Consider the following 19,766-nt stretch of genomic DNA (forward strand, 5'->3'; position numbering starts at 1 on the left):
TTTAAAAAAATAAAAATAAAAAATAAATCTAGGGCCCTCAGAATCCTTACCCCCCCTAAGCTATACTGCCTGCTCTAAATATATCTAAATACATGTATTTCTTTAATAATATAATTTTACAATTAAAATATATCATTTTTTCAGGGCACCTGGGTGGCTCAGTCGTTAAGCATCTGCCTTCGGCTCAGGTCATGATCCCAGGGTCCTGGGATCGAGCTCTGCATCGGGCTCCCTGCTCAGCAGGGAGTCTGCTTCTCCCTCTGTCCCTCCCCCTTGCTTGTGGTGTCTCTCTCTCTCTCTCTCAAATAAATAAATATTTAAAAAATAATTTAACCCCAATGATATTTTTGAAAGGTAAGTAGGTAACAATTAACTAAAGGCAGCATGGTAAAACAAAACAGGTCTCAAACATCATCCCACATGCTCTTGAGGTTTTCAAATCCCCTCCTGACATATTAAATCACCAAAAGTTTTATTTACACAGAACGGGAGAAGCTTCACTACTATACTGAAGGTACTAAGGAGAGAGAAAGAAACAACAGGATTAACAGCACTAGAAGACAGGGGTAGAGGAACATATGCTAGTCATGAGCTGGGACACTGACCTAATGGGAAAAACGATTTTCAGTCTAAGAAGTAGAAGGGCCATTCCAAGCACTAGACTTGAAAATCAGGAAGCGCAGACTCAAGTCTACTACATGTGGTATAAAACAATACTTGCATTTTTACTGATTGTTTTCCCAACTAGTAACATTATTATCTGTTAATGTGGACTGTCACGTACAGAAAACTAGAGAAGTTAGTATCATTTCTGTGTCTCATGCTAAACTTCCCAGAAAAAGACAAACTGCAGAGGTACATCTAACTTCCCCATTCTCAAAGCCTTAAGTGTTCAAATCAGAAGACACAGAGCTGAAAGAGGTGTGAGAAGCACAGAAGGAAAGAGAGCTGAATAGTCTCCACTTACTGGCAGGAGAGCATCAGGGAAGAGAACAAGATCAAACCACTGACAGTTAGCATACCTCTTTCTAGTCGCTTCCTACGTATCGCCTCTGCTGCATCCTCTTCCTTTGCTTAAAAACTAGTGAAGATAACATCTACAGATTCCAGGACCCAGCCTGAGCTTGAGTCAGTCTCAAGCTCAAGAGTCAGGAGGCTCACGGGTGAAAGGTCCATGCTTTTTGGTCTTTCTGAGAAATCTAGTTGGTGGGCCTGGGATTGCTGATGTGAATTTTAACTTCAAAGCAAGTTCAGAACAACCCATGAGACCAGTGTTCCCAGGGAAGGCATTTAGCAGAAAATCTCTCTTTTTAGTATCTAAGACTTGACAATACAAGATACAATTATGAAGCAAAAAATGCTAATTCCAAAAGCCACATTCTCAGATTCCCCAAACGTCGTAGACATAGTGCATATTCCTACAGAGTATTTTCTTATGCCCACTATTTGCTCCAGGAACCAGGTGCAGGAAAGGACAAATCCATGCCACCCAAGTCCTCTGCCTAGCTCTGATGGAAGCCACTGTGCTTTGCAGCCCTTTCCCCACTCCCTCTGGTCTGACATGAACTACAGCCCCCCCAGGGGGAGGGCTCTGAGTAGGGACAGATCAAAGTTCCCTGCTATAACATCTTCATCTACTTCTCCCTTCCTTCCCAACACTGATTAACAAGGAAGTGTTCAGAAAAGAGGTAGAGGGTCAGTGTAAAGTGAAGAGTTTCTTAACTCTCAAAATAGATTTTGAGGATGAAGATCCAAATCCAATATCCCTCTTCTCCCCGACTACGGGTTAGGAAAGTAGGCTAGGCTCTTCTCTTTCTCCACCTCTGCTCTGTCTCTCTCACATGTGGCTTAAGAAATTAAGCCTATCCCTTGACAGCCACACTCAAAAGAACAAGTAACAATTACATGCCCAATAAATTCTACCATTTTGCTGGCTGTCCTCACAACATCACACTGATCATAAACATCAGTTTGTGGAATACTACTGGTTTTTGTGCTTATGCAGAAATGTGTGGACTTAAGTATATTTGGTGAAAAATGGTTTATCGTCCGTCTTTAGAAGTTCATATGTCTATCAGAGTGAAGTGAGAAATACTTGGAATGTCACTGGGACATGGCTAAGACTATTCACTTTAAACCACTTCCTTTTAAACTGGTTCTGATGAGAACTTTAAGGTAACATTACCTAATGGCAGGGAGTCAAATGGGGCTGTTTTATATTTATCTCTTAATCCCCATACCAACAATTCCTCCTTGACTCTCATACACTTACAGTAATGTTGCTAGCAAAGTCGTATCAGTTTTTAAGGGAAAAAAAGATAAATGTAGTCTGAAGTGTGGCTACAATATGGGGCAGGGGAAAGAGAATGCTGGGCTTATACTCAATCAGGTGACATGACTTTACTTTCTGAGGCCAAAAGTTCTCACCTGCAGGTAACATTCCTTGAATCTCATTTTCATTATTTCTTAAATGCAGTTAATAATATCTACTTTGCTACCTCCCAAAACTGTGGTGAGGCTCAGATGAGAATGTATCTGTGAGAAAATGCTATGCAAATTATAAAATGCTATGCAAATTATAAAATGCTATGCAAATATAAGGCATTATTATTGTCAGCACAATCTTGCTATTACTCTCCAGAGGTTAGCCACTTCTAAAAATTAAAAAAAGACCTAATTGTCAAAATGTAACAACTCCACTAATTCTATTTTTCTTATTTTTTAATTTTTTTTAGAGAGAGAGAGAGAAAGAGTGAGCAAGTGGGGAGGGGCAGAGGGAAAGAGAGAGACCGAAGCAGACTCCCCACTGAGCATGGAGCCCGACGTGGGGCTCCATCTCACAACCCTGAGATCATGATAGGAGCCGAAATCAAGGGTCAAATGCTTAACTAAGCCACCCAGGCGCCCCAACTAATCTTATTTTAAACAGTCTACTCTTGGGGCGCCTGGGTGGCTCAGTCGGTTAAGTGTCTGCCTTCAGCTCAGGTCATGATCCCAGGGTCCTGGGATCGAGCCCTGCATCAGGCTCCCTGCTCAGCGGGGAGCCTGCTCCTCCCTCTGCCTGCCGCTCCCCCTGCTCGTGCTCATTCTCTCTCTATCAAATAAATAAATAATAAATAAATAAATAATCTTTTAAAAAAATTAAACAGTCTACTCTTGAATGGCCAACTTACCTCGATGGAGGGGAAGACTGTTCAATTCTTGGGATGTAAATTCACAGACACAGACAAACAGCCTCTCTCCTGCTTTTAGACTGGGAATGGTCACAGTTTCCACAAAACTGCTGGGGAACTGCCCTGAAACGAAAGCAAACATTTCTAATACTGGAATCTCATTTTCCGTCTGTGTCCCAGGACAAAATCACTTTTTTTTCTGAGCCCATTTACAGACACTGAATTGAAAACCGAGTACTCATAATTGGAGAATCTACTATAGAAAAAGTACAGTGCACAAAATTTAACGCATGCAGAGCACAGAGAATGCAATTCGATCTAATTAGCGTTAATTGGGGGCCACTCTACACAGGGCGCAGTGCAGAGGGAAAAACAGGTAAGACAGTCTTGGCTCTCAAAGATCTTAAAATCTAATTCAGGCATAAGCAATAATTCCATTCGGAAATCTAGTGACACAATGGAGGTGCACAAATTGCTGCGGAAGTTAGAGAAGGTAGAAAGTCTTTCAGGAAGAACATGAAAATTTTTACGAGAAAGCTTGCATATTAGTCCGAAGATGGGTAGGGTTTTAATAGATAGTAGTAGATAGACAGGGCCTGTCGGTTGGAAAGCACCAGAAAGTGGATCCCACCTTCTAGATGTCTCTTGTATCCTCCACTTATCTCCAGACCCACCACCTTGGTCCAAGCCAGCAGCATGTCTCACCTGGGTTATGGCAACAACCTCCCAATAGGCCTCCCTGCCCCTGGCTCTGCCCTTTCCTATCATTTCCCAATCCGCAGTAGCGAGCTTTCTCAACTACACATCGGATGTATAAAGCACCTGTACTGTTACCCCATTCCGTAACTCCTTACCATGGCATCCTCTGTCCCCCACGATCCAGCTCCTTCTACTCTGCCCAGCACATTCTGCCCCCCTCAACCTTTCACACCGCATGCCACGCTCAACTCTTCTCAGACCCTCCATGTTGTCAGCCCAGGACCTTTGGACAAGCAATTCTGTCTATCCTCTTCACCTTTCTAACTCTTATTCATCATTTTTGTCTTAGCTGAGCTATCATTTCTACTGGGAAATAATCTATTATTGCCCAAATGTGGGTAAGTGTCAACAGAGTCTGTTCGAAGGACTATATAACAAACTCCAGCTCAGACTTACATAAATATATGTAAGTCAAGGACTGGATTTAACACAGGTGCACAGTGTGGGGGAAAAACTTCCACCCTTCCCTAGGCTAATGAATGAAAGAAACGGGTGCTAACATAGACTTTAAAGACTAAAAGAAAGGAAACTGCCAAGGGCAGCTGCAGCTTTAATAGATTTGGACTGACCATGGATCTGGGAAGGAGTGAACAGGATGCATCATGCTCTCTTGAAAAGAGTAGAAGGGTAGAAAATGTTTGAGGAAGACAGCCAGAGAAAACATTGGGGAGACTGACTTAAGTTCCATAAATCAGAAATAAAGACTGGTAGTGAAAAGTAAAGGCAAACAACAGGGTTCTGAATAAAGAAGTAACATGTATTTTCAGAAGGAAAGCAATGGCGCTGAGCGCAAAGGATAAAGACCCAGGGAGGGGAGGTAAATATGTGAACAGACAACTGGGCTGGGGACAGCTGGTATCAAACCATCTTAACCTTTGGAAGGAACCCATAAGGAGAGATGGAACGATAACAAACATTCTCTCCTCACTGGTAGAAACCACAGTAAAGACGTAACAAAAAAACACAAAGGATTCTGAAGTTTATGGACTTGGGCTTCCCATTTAACCTTTATTTTTAATATGGAAAGAAGGGAGGGCTTGTGGTCTATTTTGTATCCAAGGAATTAGAAGCCTCTTACCTGTAACATCCTCTTTCTTTCCTAGAAGCCAAAATTCATCCACCACTGCCAATACCTCAATGACATCTCCCACGAAGAGCGGTAGTTCTTCGGACACACTAGGGCAGAAGTCAAAGATGGCTCGAACCACTGAACCAGCCTCCATGTTTTACGACCTGGAAAGACAGGTCAAAAGAAATTGGAAAGTGTAACTATTTAACCTATTGGAATATAGGTCCATATCTTGAGAATGATAAAGCTTAAGATAGACACTTAGAATCACGTCAAAGCTAAGCAAGTAAGAAGTTTGTACTTTATACTTTAAAGAAATTAAGGTACTATCTCACAAAAACAATAGTTTCCTCATACATTTTTCATTTGATTCTCAAGGCAATTCTGGAATTGGGGGGAAAAAAGTGACCTTTACCTATGAGTGACAGAAGAGGTACAAAGTTGGGAAATGCAGATTTCTCAATATGCCTGAAGAGGGCAATAAGGAAAAATTAACATTTTTCAAGTACAGGCAATATGGTACTTTTAAGATGTGGTATTTAAAAAGCAGGGATTTTAAATATGACATTTCATTTATTTCCCCAGAACTATCTTAAAGATTAGGATACTTATGCTCAGCAAGTTGGAAAACTTAATTTGTCTAAGATCATAGAGTTCATAACAGCAGGACCAGGATTCAGGCCCAGGGCAGCCTGACTCCTACCTACTGAAAAAAAAAAAAAAAAAAAAGGAATGTGGGATCACACCTCAAAGGCAGAGATTTAAAACGTACTGAAAAGTAAAAATCCATGAAAAGAACAAGAAAGGATGTTATAAAAATGACACCTCCAGACAAGATCTGGTACATACACCACACCAGACCAAGAATGTGTTTTCAGCTCAAAGACACCCATGGCCCAGGCTTGCATAGTATCCTCACAGTTATGGAGTCTGTGCTGTGCTAAGTTGATGTGTCTCTTACCTTGATATGTGTGCCTGGGGAGCCTAAGTACGTGTTTAAGCCACAGAAAGGGAGGAAACTAGGGGCGCCTGGGTGGCTCAGTCGTTAAGCGTCTGCCTTCCTGCTCCGCGGGAAGCCTGCTTCTCCCTCTCCCACTCCCCCTGCTTGTGTTCCCTCTCTCGCTGTGTCTGTCAAATAAATAAATAAAATCTTTAAAAAAAAAATGAATAAGAAAAGGGGGGAGGAACTAGCGGGCATGTGCTCACCTGTAACCAATCAGCCATGATTAGCAGCCTCTCTCCCTAGGTCTTTCGAGTGGAGAAGCTGACGCTCTCCAGAGTGTCCAGGCCTCAAGTCTATTCTCCTTTATTTACCTCTAGTATCTATCTGGTGTTGTTAGCGATGAGGATTCTAACTTTCATCTCACATATAACTATGATGATATCAAAAAGCGCTAAAAAAAAAAAAAAAAAACCATGGTTATAGCTCCATTGAGTTTATTATCTAAGAGAACAGTGATGTGGACAAACACGTTAGGCATATGATGAATAACTGAGTATATTAATGTGGGGCACCTTTAAGATTTTAATGAATCATGCAACCCAGTTCAACACTGCATATGTAATGTGTACTGTCGAGTAAAAGTTGCTTATCTTTGTGTTACTGGAACTTTTTTCTATAATGAGATGACTTGGGTGCACAGTGGAAAAGAGAAGTGGCCAGTAACATTCCCCACGTCCTCTGCGCTTTCCTACCATGTATTTTCTTTAAGTATAAAAGTCTAATTATAATCACATGCTGAGAAGGCAGCTTAATGTGAATGCAAAGTAACCAGGTGTCTGGAGTCAGAGACCAAGGTTCAAACGCCAGCTGCACTGTTTATTAGTTATTTCACCTTGGACATACTCCTTAAACTCTCTGGGTTAGTTTCCTGTTCAGAAAAATGGGGATAATTATACATTCATATTCATCATCGAGAGGATGATGACAATGATCAAAATAATTACAACGATGCCTAGTATTTCCTGAGCACTTACTATGTGCCACGCACTATTCTATGTACTTCCTCCATTGAGTCCTCACAACAATCCTATCGTGTATTATTGGTTTCCATTTTGCAGATGTGGACACAGGCTCAGAGAAGTGATGTAATCTGTGCAAGGTCACGCAGTAAGTCAGAGATGAAACGGAAATGGAAACCCAGATCTGTCCCCAAAGAGACAAGATGCTGCTGGTGTGAAAGCACCTAGGATGGGGCTGGTACCGGAGGTGCTCATAAATGCCTGCGCTTATTAAACAGTATTTCCATAATCAGCTACAAGCTCAAATCTGTCTCACTGATATATCATCACCAGAGAAAGTGCTATTTCAAGTACAGAAACACCCCAGAATTGACCATTTCAACATGTCAAAACCTGGCTTAGCTTTGACCACGTTTAAAACTAGACACATTATATACCTCTCTGCCTTCTGCAACGGGAAGACACTGAACCTAATGTATTCCTTGACTGATGGATGCAAGTTCATTATTAAGACCACACATTACTATACCGTGAAGTGATGCATAACACCAGGACTGTATAACTTTTGGGTCTTTCTGCTATCAGTTATCTCCTCGGTCAGCTTTTCTACCCTCTTTCTAGATCGCTGTTTGTTCTCTGCTGGGGAGAGAAGACCATACAGACGCCGCCCAAGTTATTAGAAGTTCCTAGATACATAAAAAGTAAACAAGCTCTAAGGAAATGCTAACAAACTCTTCTGTGGTGGTAAACTACATGTGTTAGAGTTTTTCAACAGTTATTTTTCATGTGCTCTGAGGCCCCTTTCTTATTTTCTGGCTGTCCTCCAAATGGCTGACGTTGCCAGATGTCAGATTTCCATGTAAGGGTGGTGTCATACATTTTTTTTTTTTAAACAAGCATAATATTTTGCAAACCTCTTAGCCATCCATATATTATTAACACAACTCAAGGCTGGGCCATGGTGGATATTATTATCCTCCTTCTAGTACATTTTCTCAAATTCCATCTCACTCTCAGACTAAATATATTACCTCATTATCTGAAATGTTAAAGAAAGAATTAGCATAAGATCTCTAGGATGTGAGAGAGAGACCCTATTACACTGAGAAGTGAACTCTGTGATGTGAAAGAGTTAAAGCTTCTCCCTGAGAACCTTTCTGCCGCACCAGAACATGACTCAGAAGCAGAGGAGGGTCTGGCTCAATGAATACTTTTACTGACTGACCTCCTACCCTGTGGGAAGGAGTGCGTAATCGCTGAGGAACACCCTGCAAGGGTGCTGGAGTCCGAGCCTGGCTCAAGTGCAGGATTCGTGTGTGTGTGTGTGTGTGTGTGTGTGTGTGTCCAGAACGGAGATCTTTGTGTCCTCTGTTTTATGTGGAATATCATGAATTTCATCTCCGTCTTCTCTGCCCTGGATACCCTGTGAGAAGCAACTGTTATTGTTCCTGTCTGGGCCATTTTAGAGGCCTGGAAAGATATTTTGAAACTTAAACATAAATAGCTTATATAAGCTGTTCCACCAACTCCAGATGGAAGGCAAAAGAACTGCAGAGGAAATCAGAGAAAGCAGAGGAAAGGGCTGCCCATAGAGGAGGATGTCAGGGACCTCAGGGAAGTCTGCTATGAAAACACCATCTTCTTCTCTCGCTGGTGAATGCCCGCATTTCCATTCTGCATTTGAGATAGAAAGGTCCTTAATTCTTCAAACTCTTTTAGAACATAGAACCCTACGAGGGAAGAGATTTTTGTCTGTTTTGCTCACCGGTCTAGAGCAGTGCTCAACACATAACACGCTTTTAAAGTTTTAGTGAGCAAATCATTTACCAAGCTTTAGAAAAATATACGAAACTGTTCATATCAAAATCTCTACTTCCACGTATCTAAAACAAAATTAACCATCTCTTCTCCACAAACAATTTGACCTTTCAGCTTGTGTAATAGTGTCCTATAAGTCTTCCAGATCAAATACTCCTGTGGGCTCCTTCATTCTCTACAGCCAACAGTACACTAATAGCAACAGCTACCATTTGAGAATCTACTGTGTGCCAGACACTGGGCTAGAAGCTTGAATCACGGCTGCACTGCAAGGTAGATAGCAAGGCTCTAGAGCCAGGGTGCCCGGGTTCAAATCCCAGTGCCACCCCTGGGCGGTATATCTAAACTCTCTAGCGAATACACAGCTTAGCCAGAACCAGAATTCAGGTCTGTTTGACTCCAGTGCCCATGTGTTTTGTTTTGTTTTGTTTTCCTACAAGCATCACTTCTCTTAAACCTCACTGGGTTCTTCCTTTGAAATTTTTTTTTTTTTAAATATTTTATTTATTTGCGAGAGAGAGAGTGAGAGACAGAGAGCATGAGAGGGAGGAGGGTCAGAGGGAGAAGCAGACTCCCTGCTGAGCAGGGAGCCCGATGCGGGACTCGATCCCGGGACTCCAGGATCATGACCTGAGCCGAAGGCAGTCGCTTAACCAACTGAGCCACCCAGGCGCCCTCTTCCTTTGAAATCTTCTAGACTTCCATTTTCTTCTCTTCGGTTCTCCATTTTCTTATAAAAATTTTCCAACAGTGAAGTTGAAAGAATTTCACATCCACCACCTAGATTCTACCATTCACATCTTACTGCAGTTATTTTATCACATCTCATCTCTCTTTATCCATTTATCAATCCATGTTACTTTTTGACACATTGCAAATATATTTTTTTTATTTTTGATGCATTCATTTCAAAATAAACCACAGACTTTCCCCTCCAGCACTTTGGCATATAGATCTTAACAAGGGTCATTATCCGTTTACATTTTGTTGTTGTTGTTTTTAAGTCATTTTCCTCTTTTTTGGCCAAAGATACAATTCATTTCTCCCCACCAATCTGTCAATGAACCTGGTTAATCTTTTAAACTGTTGATTTTTACATATTGTTCAGTTGCTTAAAAATTCACAAGGTCTTCCTGTTTTCTATAATTCATTCACATACTTAACAAATATTTATCAAGCCTAATGGACTCAGTCAAATTCCCATGCAGACTTAACCCACTATTCTTCAAATATTTATTCTTTAATCCTGTTGGTGGCTGACAGGAGCATTCAACTCTCCTCTATTGTCCTAAATAGCTCAGCTCCTATTCCAAAGTATCTACCCTACCTAGGGAAAAATAAAAACCTGCAGATAACTTAGCCATTAATCTCAGAAGGAGATATGCAGGTTTATCTTTCAGTTAGAGGAAAAAAAGAGAGAGGGATTCTTAAATCTACAGTGACATTTTTTAGTGACTCAAGGATATTTTAACACTTTCTATCAACTAATTATCTGTGACAGCTACCTCTTAATCCAGTTGTACTCCCATGATGTACCAAAGAACATTCAAGATATAGTTCCTGCCCCCAAGAAACTTAGCTTAGTCCCCACCATTTTCCCAAAACATGCTCTCTCTCTCTCAAATAAAATCTTTTTTAAAAAATTAAATCTTGCTATTTGCCACGACATGGATAGAGCTAGACAGTATTATGCTAAGTGAAATAAGTCAGTCAGAGAAAGACAAATACCATATGATTTCACTCATGTGGAATTTAAGAAACAAAACAAATGAACATAATGGGGGAAAAAAGGCAAACCAAGAAACAGACTCTTCACTATAGAGAACAAACTGATGGTTACTGGAGGGGAGGTGGGGAGGGGTATGGGTGAAACAGGTGATGGGGACTAAGGAGGGCACTTAATGATGAGCACCGGGTGACAAATCACTAAAGTCTACTAATGGAATATCATTCAGCTTTAAAAAGGAAGGACTGTCTGACACATGCTAGAACACGGATGAACCTTGAAGACATTATGCTAAGTCACTAGAAGACAAATACTGTGTGATTTCACCTACGTGGTGTATCAAGAACAGTCAAACACAAAGAAACAGAAAGTCGAATGGTGGTTCCCAGGGACTGGGGTGAGGGGGAAATGGGTCTAGAGTGTCAGTCTGGGGAGATGAAAAACTGGTGGTGATGGCCGCACAGCAATGCGAATGTGCTGCACGCCACAGATCTGTGCACTTACACGTGGTTAAAACGGTATCTCTTATGTTACATATATTTCCCACAGTAAACAAGGGGTTTTTAAAATGTATGTCATAAAATAAAATCTTAAAACAAAATAAAATAAAATGTATGTCATACAAGCAAGAGGACATGAAGGCAGGCCTGGGGAACTTCGGTCATGTTTAATAAGCAACATATCTACAAGTCTGTACATACTTCCTGAAAAATCTCCTGAGATCACAAACTATCAACTTTTACCCTGATACTGATATTACACAGCTTAAAAAGTCATTTCCAAAGCAGTCTTTTGAGAAACGAGCTGAGCCTGGTACAGATGGAGGACACTGAACAATAAAGCATGTGCTGGGTGTCTTGCATTTCCCTCCTAGGCCTGCCCTCCACCTTCCTCCGCCCTGCCCTCTGCAACTGTGCTCCTCAGAGCTGACCCACAAGAACTGCATCAAGGTGCCCCCCTTGCCTCTGGCTTCCAGTTGGCTTTAGCCAACAGGTGACACAGCAGAAGAGCCGAAGGTAGAAGGATGGTAAGGTGGGGCTATTTATTCCCCTGGCTACTTCCCTGCTGGGCTATCAGTTGGCTCCCAGTTCCCTGCCCCTACAGGCCTGGGGTGGTGCTCCTGCTAGCCTGGGGTTGTTATATACCCCAAACCTGTCCATTCCATTCTAAGTAGGACCTCCTCAAATGACCCAACTTGAGCGTGCCTTCCATATTCTGCTAGGCCCCTGATGGATACATGCCCAAAGGTATTTTCAGGAGTTCTGAGGACTGTGCATGAAAAAAAAATGGGGACCAAAAATACAGAAAACTATAAAATTAGTTTTCTAAATCTACCATTGTAAATCCAGGTGAGAGATAAGAGCTAGAGATGTAAATTTTGAAGGCTTCAAAAAATACTGATAAAGATACTGATGTCTGGAATACTGCACTAAAAAAATAGCCCCACTTTTGATGGATTAAGCCCCAATAGTCCCCCAATGGGACCCAAACTCTAAATTCTCGTTTTGAAACTCTGAGCCATCTATTTTACTACCAGGAAAGTAGGACACATTGTATGAGAGTTGTGAAAATTTATTCTTTGAAAAAGCACTGGTGACACTTTCAATATTCTTCCTAATATTTCCCAATTCATAGTAGAAGTTAAATTCTGGGATTCCAGAACAAAATTTCTGAAGGGGTTTCCTTAACAAAGGACTGCTGTTTCTCCTTTCTTGTTTGCTCCGCAGAGGGGGAGCCCTGGCGTGCACAAGTACATCTCTGCCTACCTGACAAGAGCTGGGGAGGAGGGTCTTCACTGTCAGGACTCTGCAGCATAGGTTTCTTCAAAGGAATATGCTTTCATGAGCATGTGGAAATTTCTTTAGGTCTTGCATTACCTGAAACATTACCTTTTGGGAATGGGAATCCATTTTAAAAATTTCAAGTCCTGGCAATGAGAAATAATATTTAACTTCAAAAAGCAATTGTGCAGTTCTCTTATTCTTGACAACACAGGGCTAAAAAAGAATAGTCTCTTTGCTTTGTGTGAAGGGATCAGAGGTGTCAGAAAATGAAGTTTCAATCTGTTTCAGGAAGGAAATGAGAGAAGCTAGGAAAACAGCGTTTCCTCTTCTGGTTTATGTCACTGGAGTTCATTTTGGATAGAAGGTCAAGAGTCACTGCCAGGTGATTACTCAGAGACCCCGCAATGGATGAGGAGAAAAAGTAGAATCCATCTTGATCATGGAGTCCCCCAGGAGGCTGAGCAGTACAGTCTGGGTCAACCTGACCTCCTGCAACAGAACCTTCTGCCTACTGCTCTTCTGATGACAACAGAAAAAATGAAAAGCCTGCTCTGACTTAGGGTGATCAGAGTAATGAAGGTAGAAAAGGAATCAGCTATCATAAACTGCCTTACAATTTATATTATATTTTGCTTGTTTCAAATTGGTCCCAAGTTTGAAGGCTGCAACCTCGGCAGACGGACAGGATATAGATCAGAGTTCCCGCCAATCACGGAAAGGCCCTTCAGTCCACCACTTCAGGATTTAAACCAAATACTTCTCATCTAAAACAAAGTCGTAGCTACTTTTTAAAAAATGTGCTTATCTATCTCTACATCAATTTTGTCTTTTTGACAAAATTATACTGGTGGAGGAAGGTCCCAAGGTTAATATTTCAGGATCTACCAAGTTTGAAGATATTTCCATTAAAGAAATATTTTCAGGGCGCCTGGGTGGCTCAGTCAGTTAAGCGACTGCCTTCGGCTCAGGTCATGATCCCAGGGTCCTGGGATCGAGTCCCGCATCGGGCTCCCTGCTCTGCGGGGAGCCTGCTTCTCCCTCTCCCACTCCCCCTGCTTGTGTTCCCTCTCTCGCTGTGTCTCTCTCTGTCAAATAAATAAATAAAATCTTTAAAAAAAAAAAAAAAAGAAATATTTTCAGATGGGTCAACCTAAGAGTTTCTGAAGTATCCCCTCAGGTACCCATTTCTTAAACCGCACATGAATCTCAATTATGGGTGGAAATTTATGAATTACTGACTCATAAGTAAATACATTGGACATGTCTGAGCTAAGCAGCTGAGCAATGCATTAAAATTCACAGCTCTGCCATGCTGTGTATATAATAAATGCCCAGATAACACATCTGATAGCAGTTGCAGAAGTGCAGATGAAGATGAAACTAAAATGAAACTTTCGGGTGATGCCGCAGATAACAAGGAGCACCACGAATGTGTGAGAACAGTTTTTAGGACAGTTTCCAGGGAACGCCAAGAAAATGTATTAACCCAGTGTTCCAAACTGTGAGCATAAACGTTACAAAGATCTGCAAGGTAGGCATCTTGTTTCTTTTCCTTACCTGTTTCAAGTACAAGCTAGTTTTTTGCTAAGGAAAAAGATTTAAAAAGACAGTAGTTTCTCAGCCTACTTTATAAAATATTCTTGGTATTTCAGAAGGAAGGATAAGAAAAGGAATTCTAAAAACAAAAGATTCCGAGGAAGAAAAAATAGGGAGGAAAGAAACTGTCCAATCGGTGTTAAAAGCAGCTGAGACCATTTTCAAGGTGGGTTACGTAGCTCATTTCAAAGAGCACCACCATCCAAGCACCATGGAAAACAGGGACCGGCAGCTTTATACGAGCAAATAACAAAAACGAATACTTGCCATTTATAGAAAGTAGAACCACTAACTTTGAAAGGAAAATGTATATATGGAACCTTCTGGTAATGTCTATTTAAAACAACTATTTTGTTGAAGATTTTACACGTATGTTCCCAAAGGATTAGTCTGTAATCTTCTTTTCCTTAAATGTACTTGTTAGATTTGTGTATATGGGATAGGCTAGCCACATGAAAAACAGGAAGTGTTCCTTTCTCTATTTTCTGAAAAAGTCTATGTAAGGCTGGTATGGTTTCAACCTTAAATATTTGATAGAATTCATCAGTAAAATAAGGGTTTTAAATTAAATATCCAATACTTTTAGCAGATACAGGGCTATTCAAATTTTCCATTTCTTCTTGTTTCAGTTTTAGTAAGTTGTGTTTTTCAAGAAATGTGTCCATTTAATCCAAGCTATCAAATTTGTTGGCATACAGTTGTTCATAATATTCCTTTATTAACATTTTAATATCTGTATGATCTGTAATGATATTGGAAATTTTTGTTTTCTCTTCTTTCTTAGTCTTGCTAGGAGGTTATTAATTTTGTGGATCTTTTCAAAGAATTGACTTTTGGCACTGTTAAATGTCTATTGTTTTTCTGTTTCACTGATTTCTTCTTCTATTAATCTTTGTTATTTCCCTGCTTCAACCTTGGGTTTAATTTTTCATCTTTTTCTCATTCCTGTGAAGACTTAGACAATAGATTTTAAATCCTTCTTCTTTTCCAATAAAAGCATCTAAAGCTATGAATTTCCCTCTACACACTGCTTTAGCTGCATCCCACAGATTCTGATATGATGCTCTCACTTTCATTCAACCAAAAAGACTAATTTCCCATATGATTTCTTCTCTTAACTATGGGTTATTTAGAAGTACATTGTTTACTTTCCAAATGCTCCATATATCCAGTGATCTTTGTTATTAATTTCCAGTTTAATTCTGTTGTGGTCAGGGAATGTACTTTGTATTATTTTAAATTCAGTGAGGTATTTTATGGCCCAGCATACAGTTCTATCTTCATGAGTGCTCTATGCACACTTCTGCTGTTGTTGAGAATAGTGCTCTATAAGTGTCAGTTAGGTTAAGGTGATTGATGGTGGCGTTCAGATCATAAAGATCCTTGTTGATTTTTATCTACTTGCTCTGTCAATACTGAGAAAGGGGTATTAAACTCCTAACTCTTAATGGAATTTGTTTGTTCTTCTCTTTACTTCTGTTGGTTTTGCTTCATGTATTTTGAAGCTCTGTTATTAGCACATTTAGAATTTTTCAATCATTTTGATGAATTGACTCTTTTATCATAACAATATGTCCCTCTTTATCTTAATACTTCTTACCTTGAAGTCTACTTTCTCTGACATCAATATAGCCATGCCAGCTTTTTCCTTACAGTTTACATGGTTTATCTTTTTCTACTTTTTTTTTTTTACTTTCAACATATCTATGCCTTTATATTTAAAGTACATCTCTTTTTCCCTTCACCTTTATGAAGATATCATTGACATATGACATTGTGTAAGTTTAAGGTACACAATGTGATGATTTGATATATGTATATATTGCAAAATGATGACCACAATAAGATTAGTTAAGATGTCCATCACCTCGGGTGCCTGGGTGGCTCAGTCGTTAAGCGTCTGCCTTCGGCTCAGGTCATGATCCCAGGGTCCTGGGATCGAGTCCCACATCGGGCTCCCTGCTCTGCGGGAAGCCTGCTTCTCCCTCTCCCACTCCCCCTGCTTGTGTTCCTGCTCTCGCTATGTCTCTCTCTGTCAAAAAAAAATAAATAAAATCTTAAAAAAAAAAAAAAAAAAAGATGTCCATCACCTCACGATATTAGAATTTTTTTGCAGTGAGACCACTTAAAATCTACTCTTTTAGCAATTTTCAAGTATATAATACAGTGTTAACTATAGTCATCATGCTGTATATTAGATCCCCAGAATTTATTCATTTTATAACTGGAAGTTTGTACTCTATGACCAATAACCTCCCATTTCTCCCACTCCTCAGCGCCTGACAACCATCATTCTACTCTCTGTTTCTATGAGTTTGGCTTTTTTTAGATTCCACATATAAGTGAGTTCACACAGTATCTGTCTTTCTCTGACTTATTTCTAAAATACCTCTCTTTTAAACAGTTAAGTCTGATCACTTATACTTTTAAATTAAAATATTTAGACCATTTACATTTAATGTTATTATGGCATTCGTTTTCCACTTGTCCCATTTGTTTGTTCCTTCCTGCCTGCCTTATTTCAAGCTAGTCAAATATTTTTTAGTAATCCATTTCATTTCCTCTATTGGCTTCTTAGCTATACCTCTGGATTTCTCAACAGTTGTTCTAGGAATTACAATATGCATCTAATTAGAATTAATATTATACCACTTCACATACAATGTATGAACTATACAACAGTATAATGCCATTTACCACCCCATGCTGTCCTTTGTGTTATTTTTGTCATATATACTTCCTCTACATATTTGTGGTAGTCTTAAAATATCTGTACAAATTTTTAGATACTGCTCCCTTCAAAGAGAAGAGCCTAATCCCTCTCCTCTTGATTGTGGGCTTTACTAGTGACTCATTTCTAAACTACAGAATGTGGTGATATTGTGTGATTTCCAGGACTAGGTTGTAAGGACACTCAGGCAGCTTTATGGAAGCCCACATGGTGAAAATAAGGCCTCCTGTCAACAGCCTTGTAAGATCTTAGAAGGAGATCCTAGAGCCCAGTCAAGACTGCAGATGAATGCAGCCCCAGACAACATCCTGATGGCAACTCATGATAGACTGAGCCAGAACTACTCAGTTAAGCCACTCTTGAATTCCCAACAAACAGAAACTGTAAGATAATATTTATTGTTTTAAGCCATTAACTTTGGAGATAATTATACAGTAATAAATAATTGATGCAATATATTATAACCCCCATAATACAATGCCATTTTTGTTATAAACAGTCAGTTGTTTTTTAAATAAAGAAAGAAAAGTCTTTCACATTTGTCTATATAATTACCATTTCTAGTGCTCTTTATTCCTTTCTACAGATCTGAGTTTCCTTCTGGTATCATTTCCCTTCAGCCTAAAAAACATCCTTTAGCATCTCTTAGAGTATCAAGTCTGTTGGCAGTAAATGCTCCCAGCTTTCGTTTATCTGAAAATATTTTTAAGATTTATTTGAGAGAGAGATCGCGTGTGTGCGAATGCATGAGTGGGGGGAGGGGTAGAGGGAGAGGGGAGAGGGGAGGGAGACGTCCCAAGCAGACGTCAAGCTAAGTGCAGAGTCTGACGTGGGACTCAGTCTCATGACCCTGAAATCATGACCTGAGCCAAAACCAAGAGTTGGAGGCCCAACCGACTGTGCCATTCAGGCGCCCCTATCTGAAAATATTTTTATTTCACTCTCATTTTCACTCTCATATCTTTCTCTATGTATCTTTTTTTCTCTGGCTACTCTTAAATTTTTCTCTTTAAGTTTGGTTTCCAGCAGGTGAGACAATGTGCTCAGGTGTAGTTTTCTTCGTATTTTCTGTTTGAGGTTCAGAGTTTTTTGGATTGTGGGTTGGTATTTGTCGTGAAATTTGGGGAAATTGTGGTCATTATTTCTTCAAATATAATTTCTTCCTTGTCTTTCCTCCCATCTTTATGGGACTCCAATTAGACATATGTTCAACTACTTGATATTGTCTCACAGTCATTATAGCTTTGTCATCCCGTGTCCCCAACCTTTTTGCTCTTGGCTTTTAGGTTGGATAACTTCTATTTATCTGCCTTCTAGCTCACTGGCCTCTTTTTTCTGCATGTCTCTCATGGTCTCATAAATCCATCCAGTTAACCTTTATTTTAGCTATTCTACTTTTCAGTCCTAGAATTTCCATTTGGCTCTTTTTAGTAGTTCCATTTCTCTGCCAATGTTCCCCATCTATTAATTATGTCCATCTCTTCTTTTAAATATCTGAACACATTTATATCAGCTGCTTTAAATTCTGTGTGCTAAATCCATCATCTGGGCCATCATATCTTTTTCTCTATAGTATGGGTCACATTTTTGCTTGTCATATTTTTACTTCTTTGTATTTCAGTAATTTTTATTGTATGCTAAATATTGTGGATGAAATGCTGTACACAAAGCCTAGATTATGTTGTTTTCCTTTAATGGGTGTTGAATTTTTATTTGATAAGCAGTTAAATTACCAGAAGATCCTTTTGATCCTGTTAGGTTTGGTTTTATGCCACATTGGGTGGGTCTCTTTTGGTTTTTGTCCCTAGTCTTAAGGTAGGGCCTTTACTCTAGGGTGTGGTTCTACCTCCTAAAGTTGTCCTCTCTGGGGTCCCAAATGAATGCCTTAAGTGCTCATCAAGGTCTCTCACTCTGGCTGGACTAGAACTCCAACATTTCTGAGCACTGAGCCCCCCTCAGGTGAGATGGGCTGAGCACTGAGCCCCCCTCAGTCTCTGTTCACCTCTCAGCCCCACAGCAGCCACTCTGTGTCAGGTCTCACAGAGTCTTGCCCTGTGCATGCCCAGCCTGGCCCTTGGCCAAGCAACTGAGGGAAATCCTCGAGCAGATTCCTGTCCCCTATACCATATGCTGCTCCCTCTCCTCCTGTACCCTGTCCTACAAATCAGCCTTCTTTGTGGCCCCAAACTCTGATCTCCTCCTCCTCTGTTCAGTGAGACCATTGCTCCACTTCCCTGGGCCGTAGTTGGGAAAATGTCCCCAGGCAAAGAGCCAGGGTGAATACGGGGTTCACCTGGTGTTTCCTTTCTCTCAAGGATCACAGACCTGTGCTGCCTATTGTTTAATGCCTGAAAACAGCTGCCTCATGTTTTTCCCAGGTTTATAGTTGTTTACAGTGAGAATATAAGGCTGACACTGGTTTTTCCATCAAAGACAGAAGGATTTCATAGCATTTTGTATTTGCAAATGTTTTGTATTAAACTTCTCCGGTTCGTAGATTAGAATATCTTTCTCTAACTCTAAATTTTAAACTCTCTGAATTTTGTATATGTGAACAGTAGGTTTTCCCATAATCTTAGGAGGCAACCACTGCAGCCTGAAGACACAGCTTCCTCCAGGTTTCTACCGTGTAGATCCAGGAATCTCTCTGATACTACTGGGTGCAGGGAAGGAAGGGCTCCAGTGATGCCCAAAATTAAATTTTCCAACAGCCAGGCAGAAGGGAACTTAGAATAGGTAAAGTATGACTTAGATAAATAAATAAAGAGTCATCGTCTTTACACCATAGTGCTGTGAAATAAAATTGATAGCAGCAACACAGAACTAAAACAAGCCAAGAATCAGTGAATCAGTGGATCAGAGGAGCACCAAAATTGACCATTTGTTCCAATCCTCTAGCAACACATTTGACATACCCTTACAACTTTTAAGTCATTTTCATCCCCATGTCTCTTCACCTCTGTATTCAGCTATATGCCTTGTTCAGCTATTTCTTGTGTTTATAACATATACTCTTGTAGGTCAAATTGTTATTCAAAATTCATCACTTTCTTTATAATAGAATTATGGATCCAAACACTATGGATGCCTCCCACTGTGGGCAGAGTTCAATGTCATATTTTTGTTGGACTTGGCCATGTGATTTGTT

The 19,766-nt window shown here is 40.2% G+C and overlaps 1 protein-coding gene across 4 annotated transcripts in view; it reads right to left on the bottom strand.

Moving 5' to 3' along the window:
- DNMBP (dynamin binding protein) overlaps window positions 1–19,766 on the bottom strand; it is a 103,156-nt gene that overhangs the window by 67,483 nt on the left and 15,907 nt on the right. The window contains exons 1-4 of one of the 4 annotated variants that reach the window (XM_032432350.1): window positions 7,493–8,224; window positions 6,208–6,395; window positions 5,011–5,165; window positions 3,174–3,296 (exon numbers count right to left, since the gene is read on the bottom strand). In XM_032432350.1, coding sequence (XP_032288241.1) covers window positions 3,174–3,296; window positions 5,011–5,155 — 268 coding nt within the window. In that variant the 5' untranslated portion in view covers window positions 5,156–5,165; window positions 6,208–6,395; window positions 7,493–8,224. Of the gene's footprint in view, window positions 1–3,173; window positions 3,297–5,010; window positions 5,166–5,962; window positions 6,051–6,207; window positions 6,396–7,492; window positions 8,225–19,766 lie in introns of those variants that run through there. The other 3 variants (XM_032432349.1, XM_032432351.1, XM_032432348.1) reach the window with 3 other exon arrangements.

The sequence above is a fragment of the Phoca vitulina genome, unplaced genomic scaffold (genome assembly GCF_004348235.1).
Source record: "Phoca vitulina isolate PV1807 unplaced genomic scaffold, GSC_HSeal_1.0 scaffold48, whole genome shotgun sequence".
Taxonomy (NCBI): domain Eukaryota; kingdom Metazoa; phylum Chordata; class Mammalia; order Carnivora; family Phocidae; genus Phoca; species Phoca vitulina.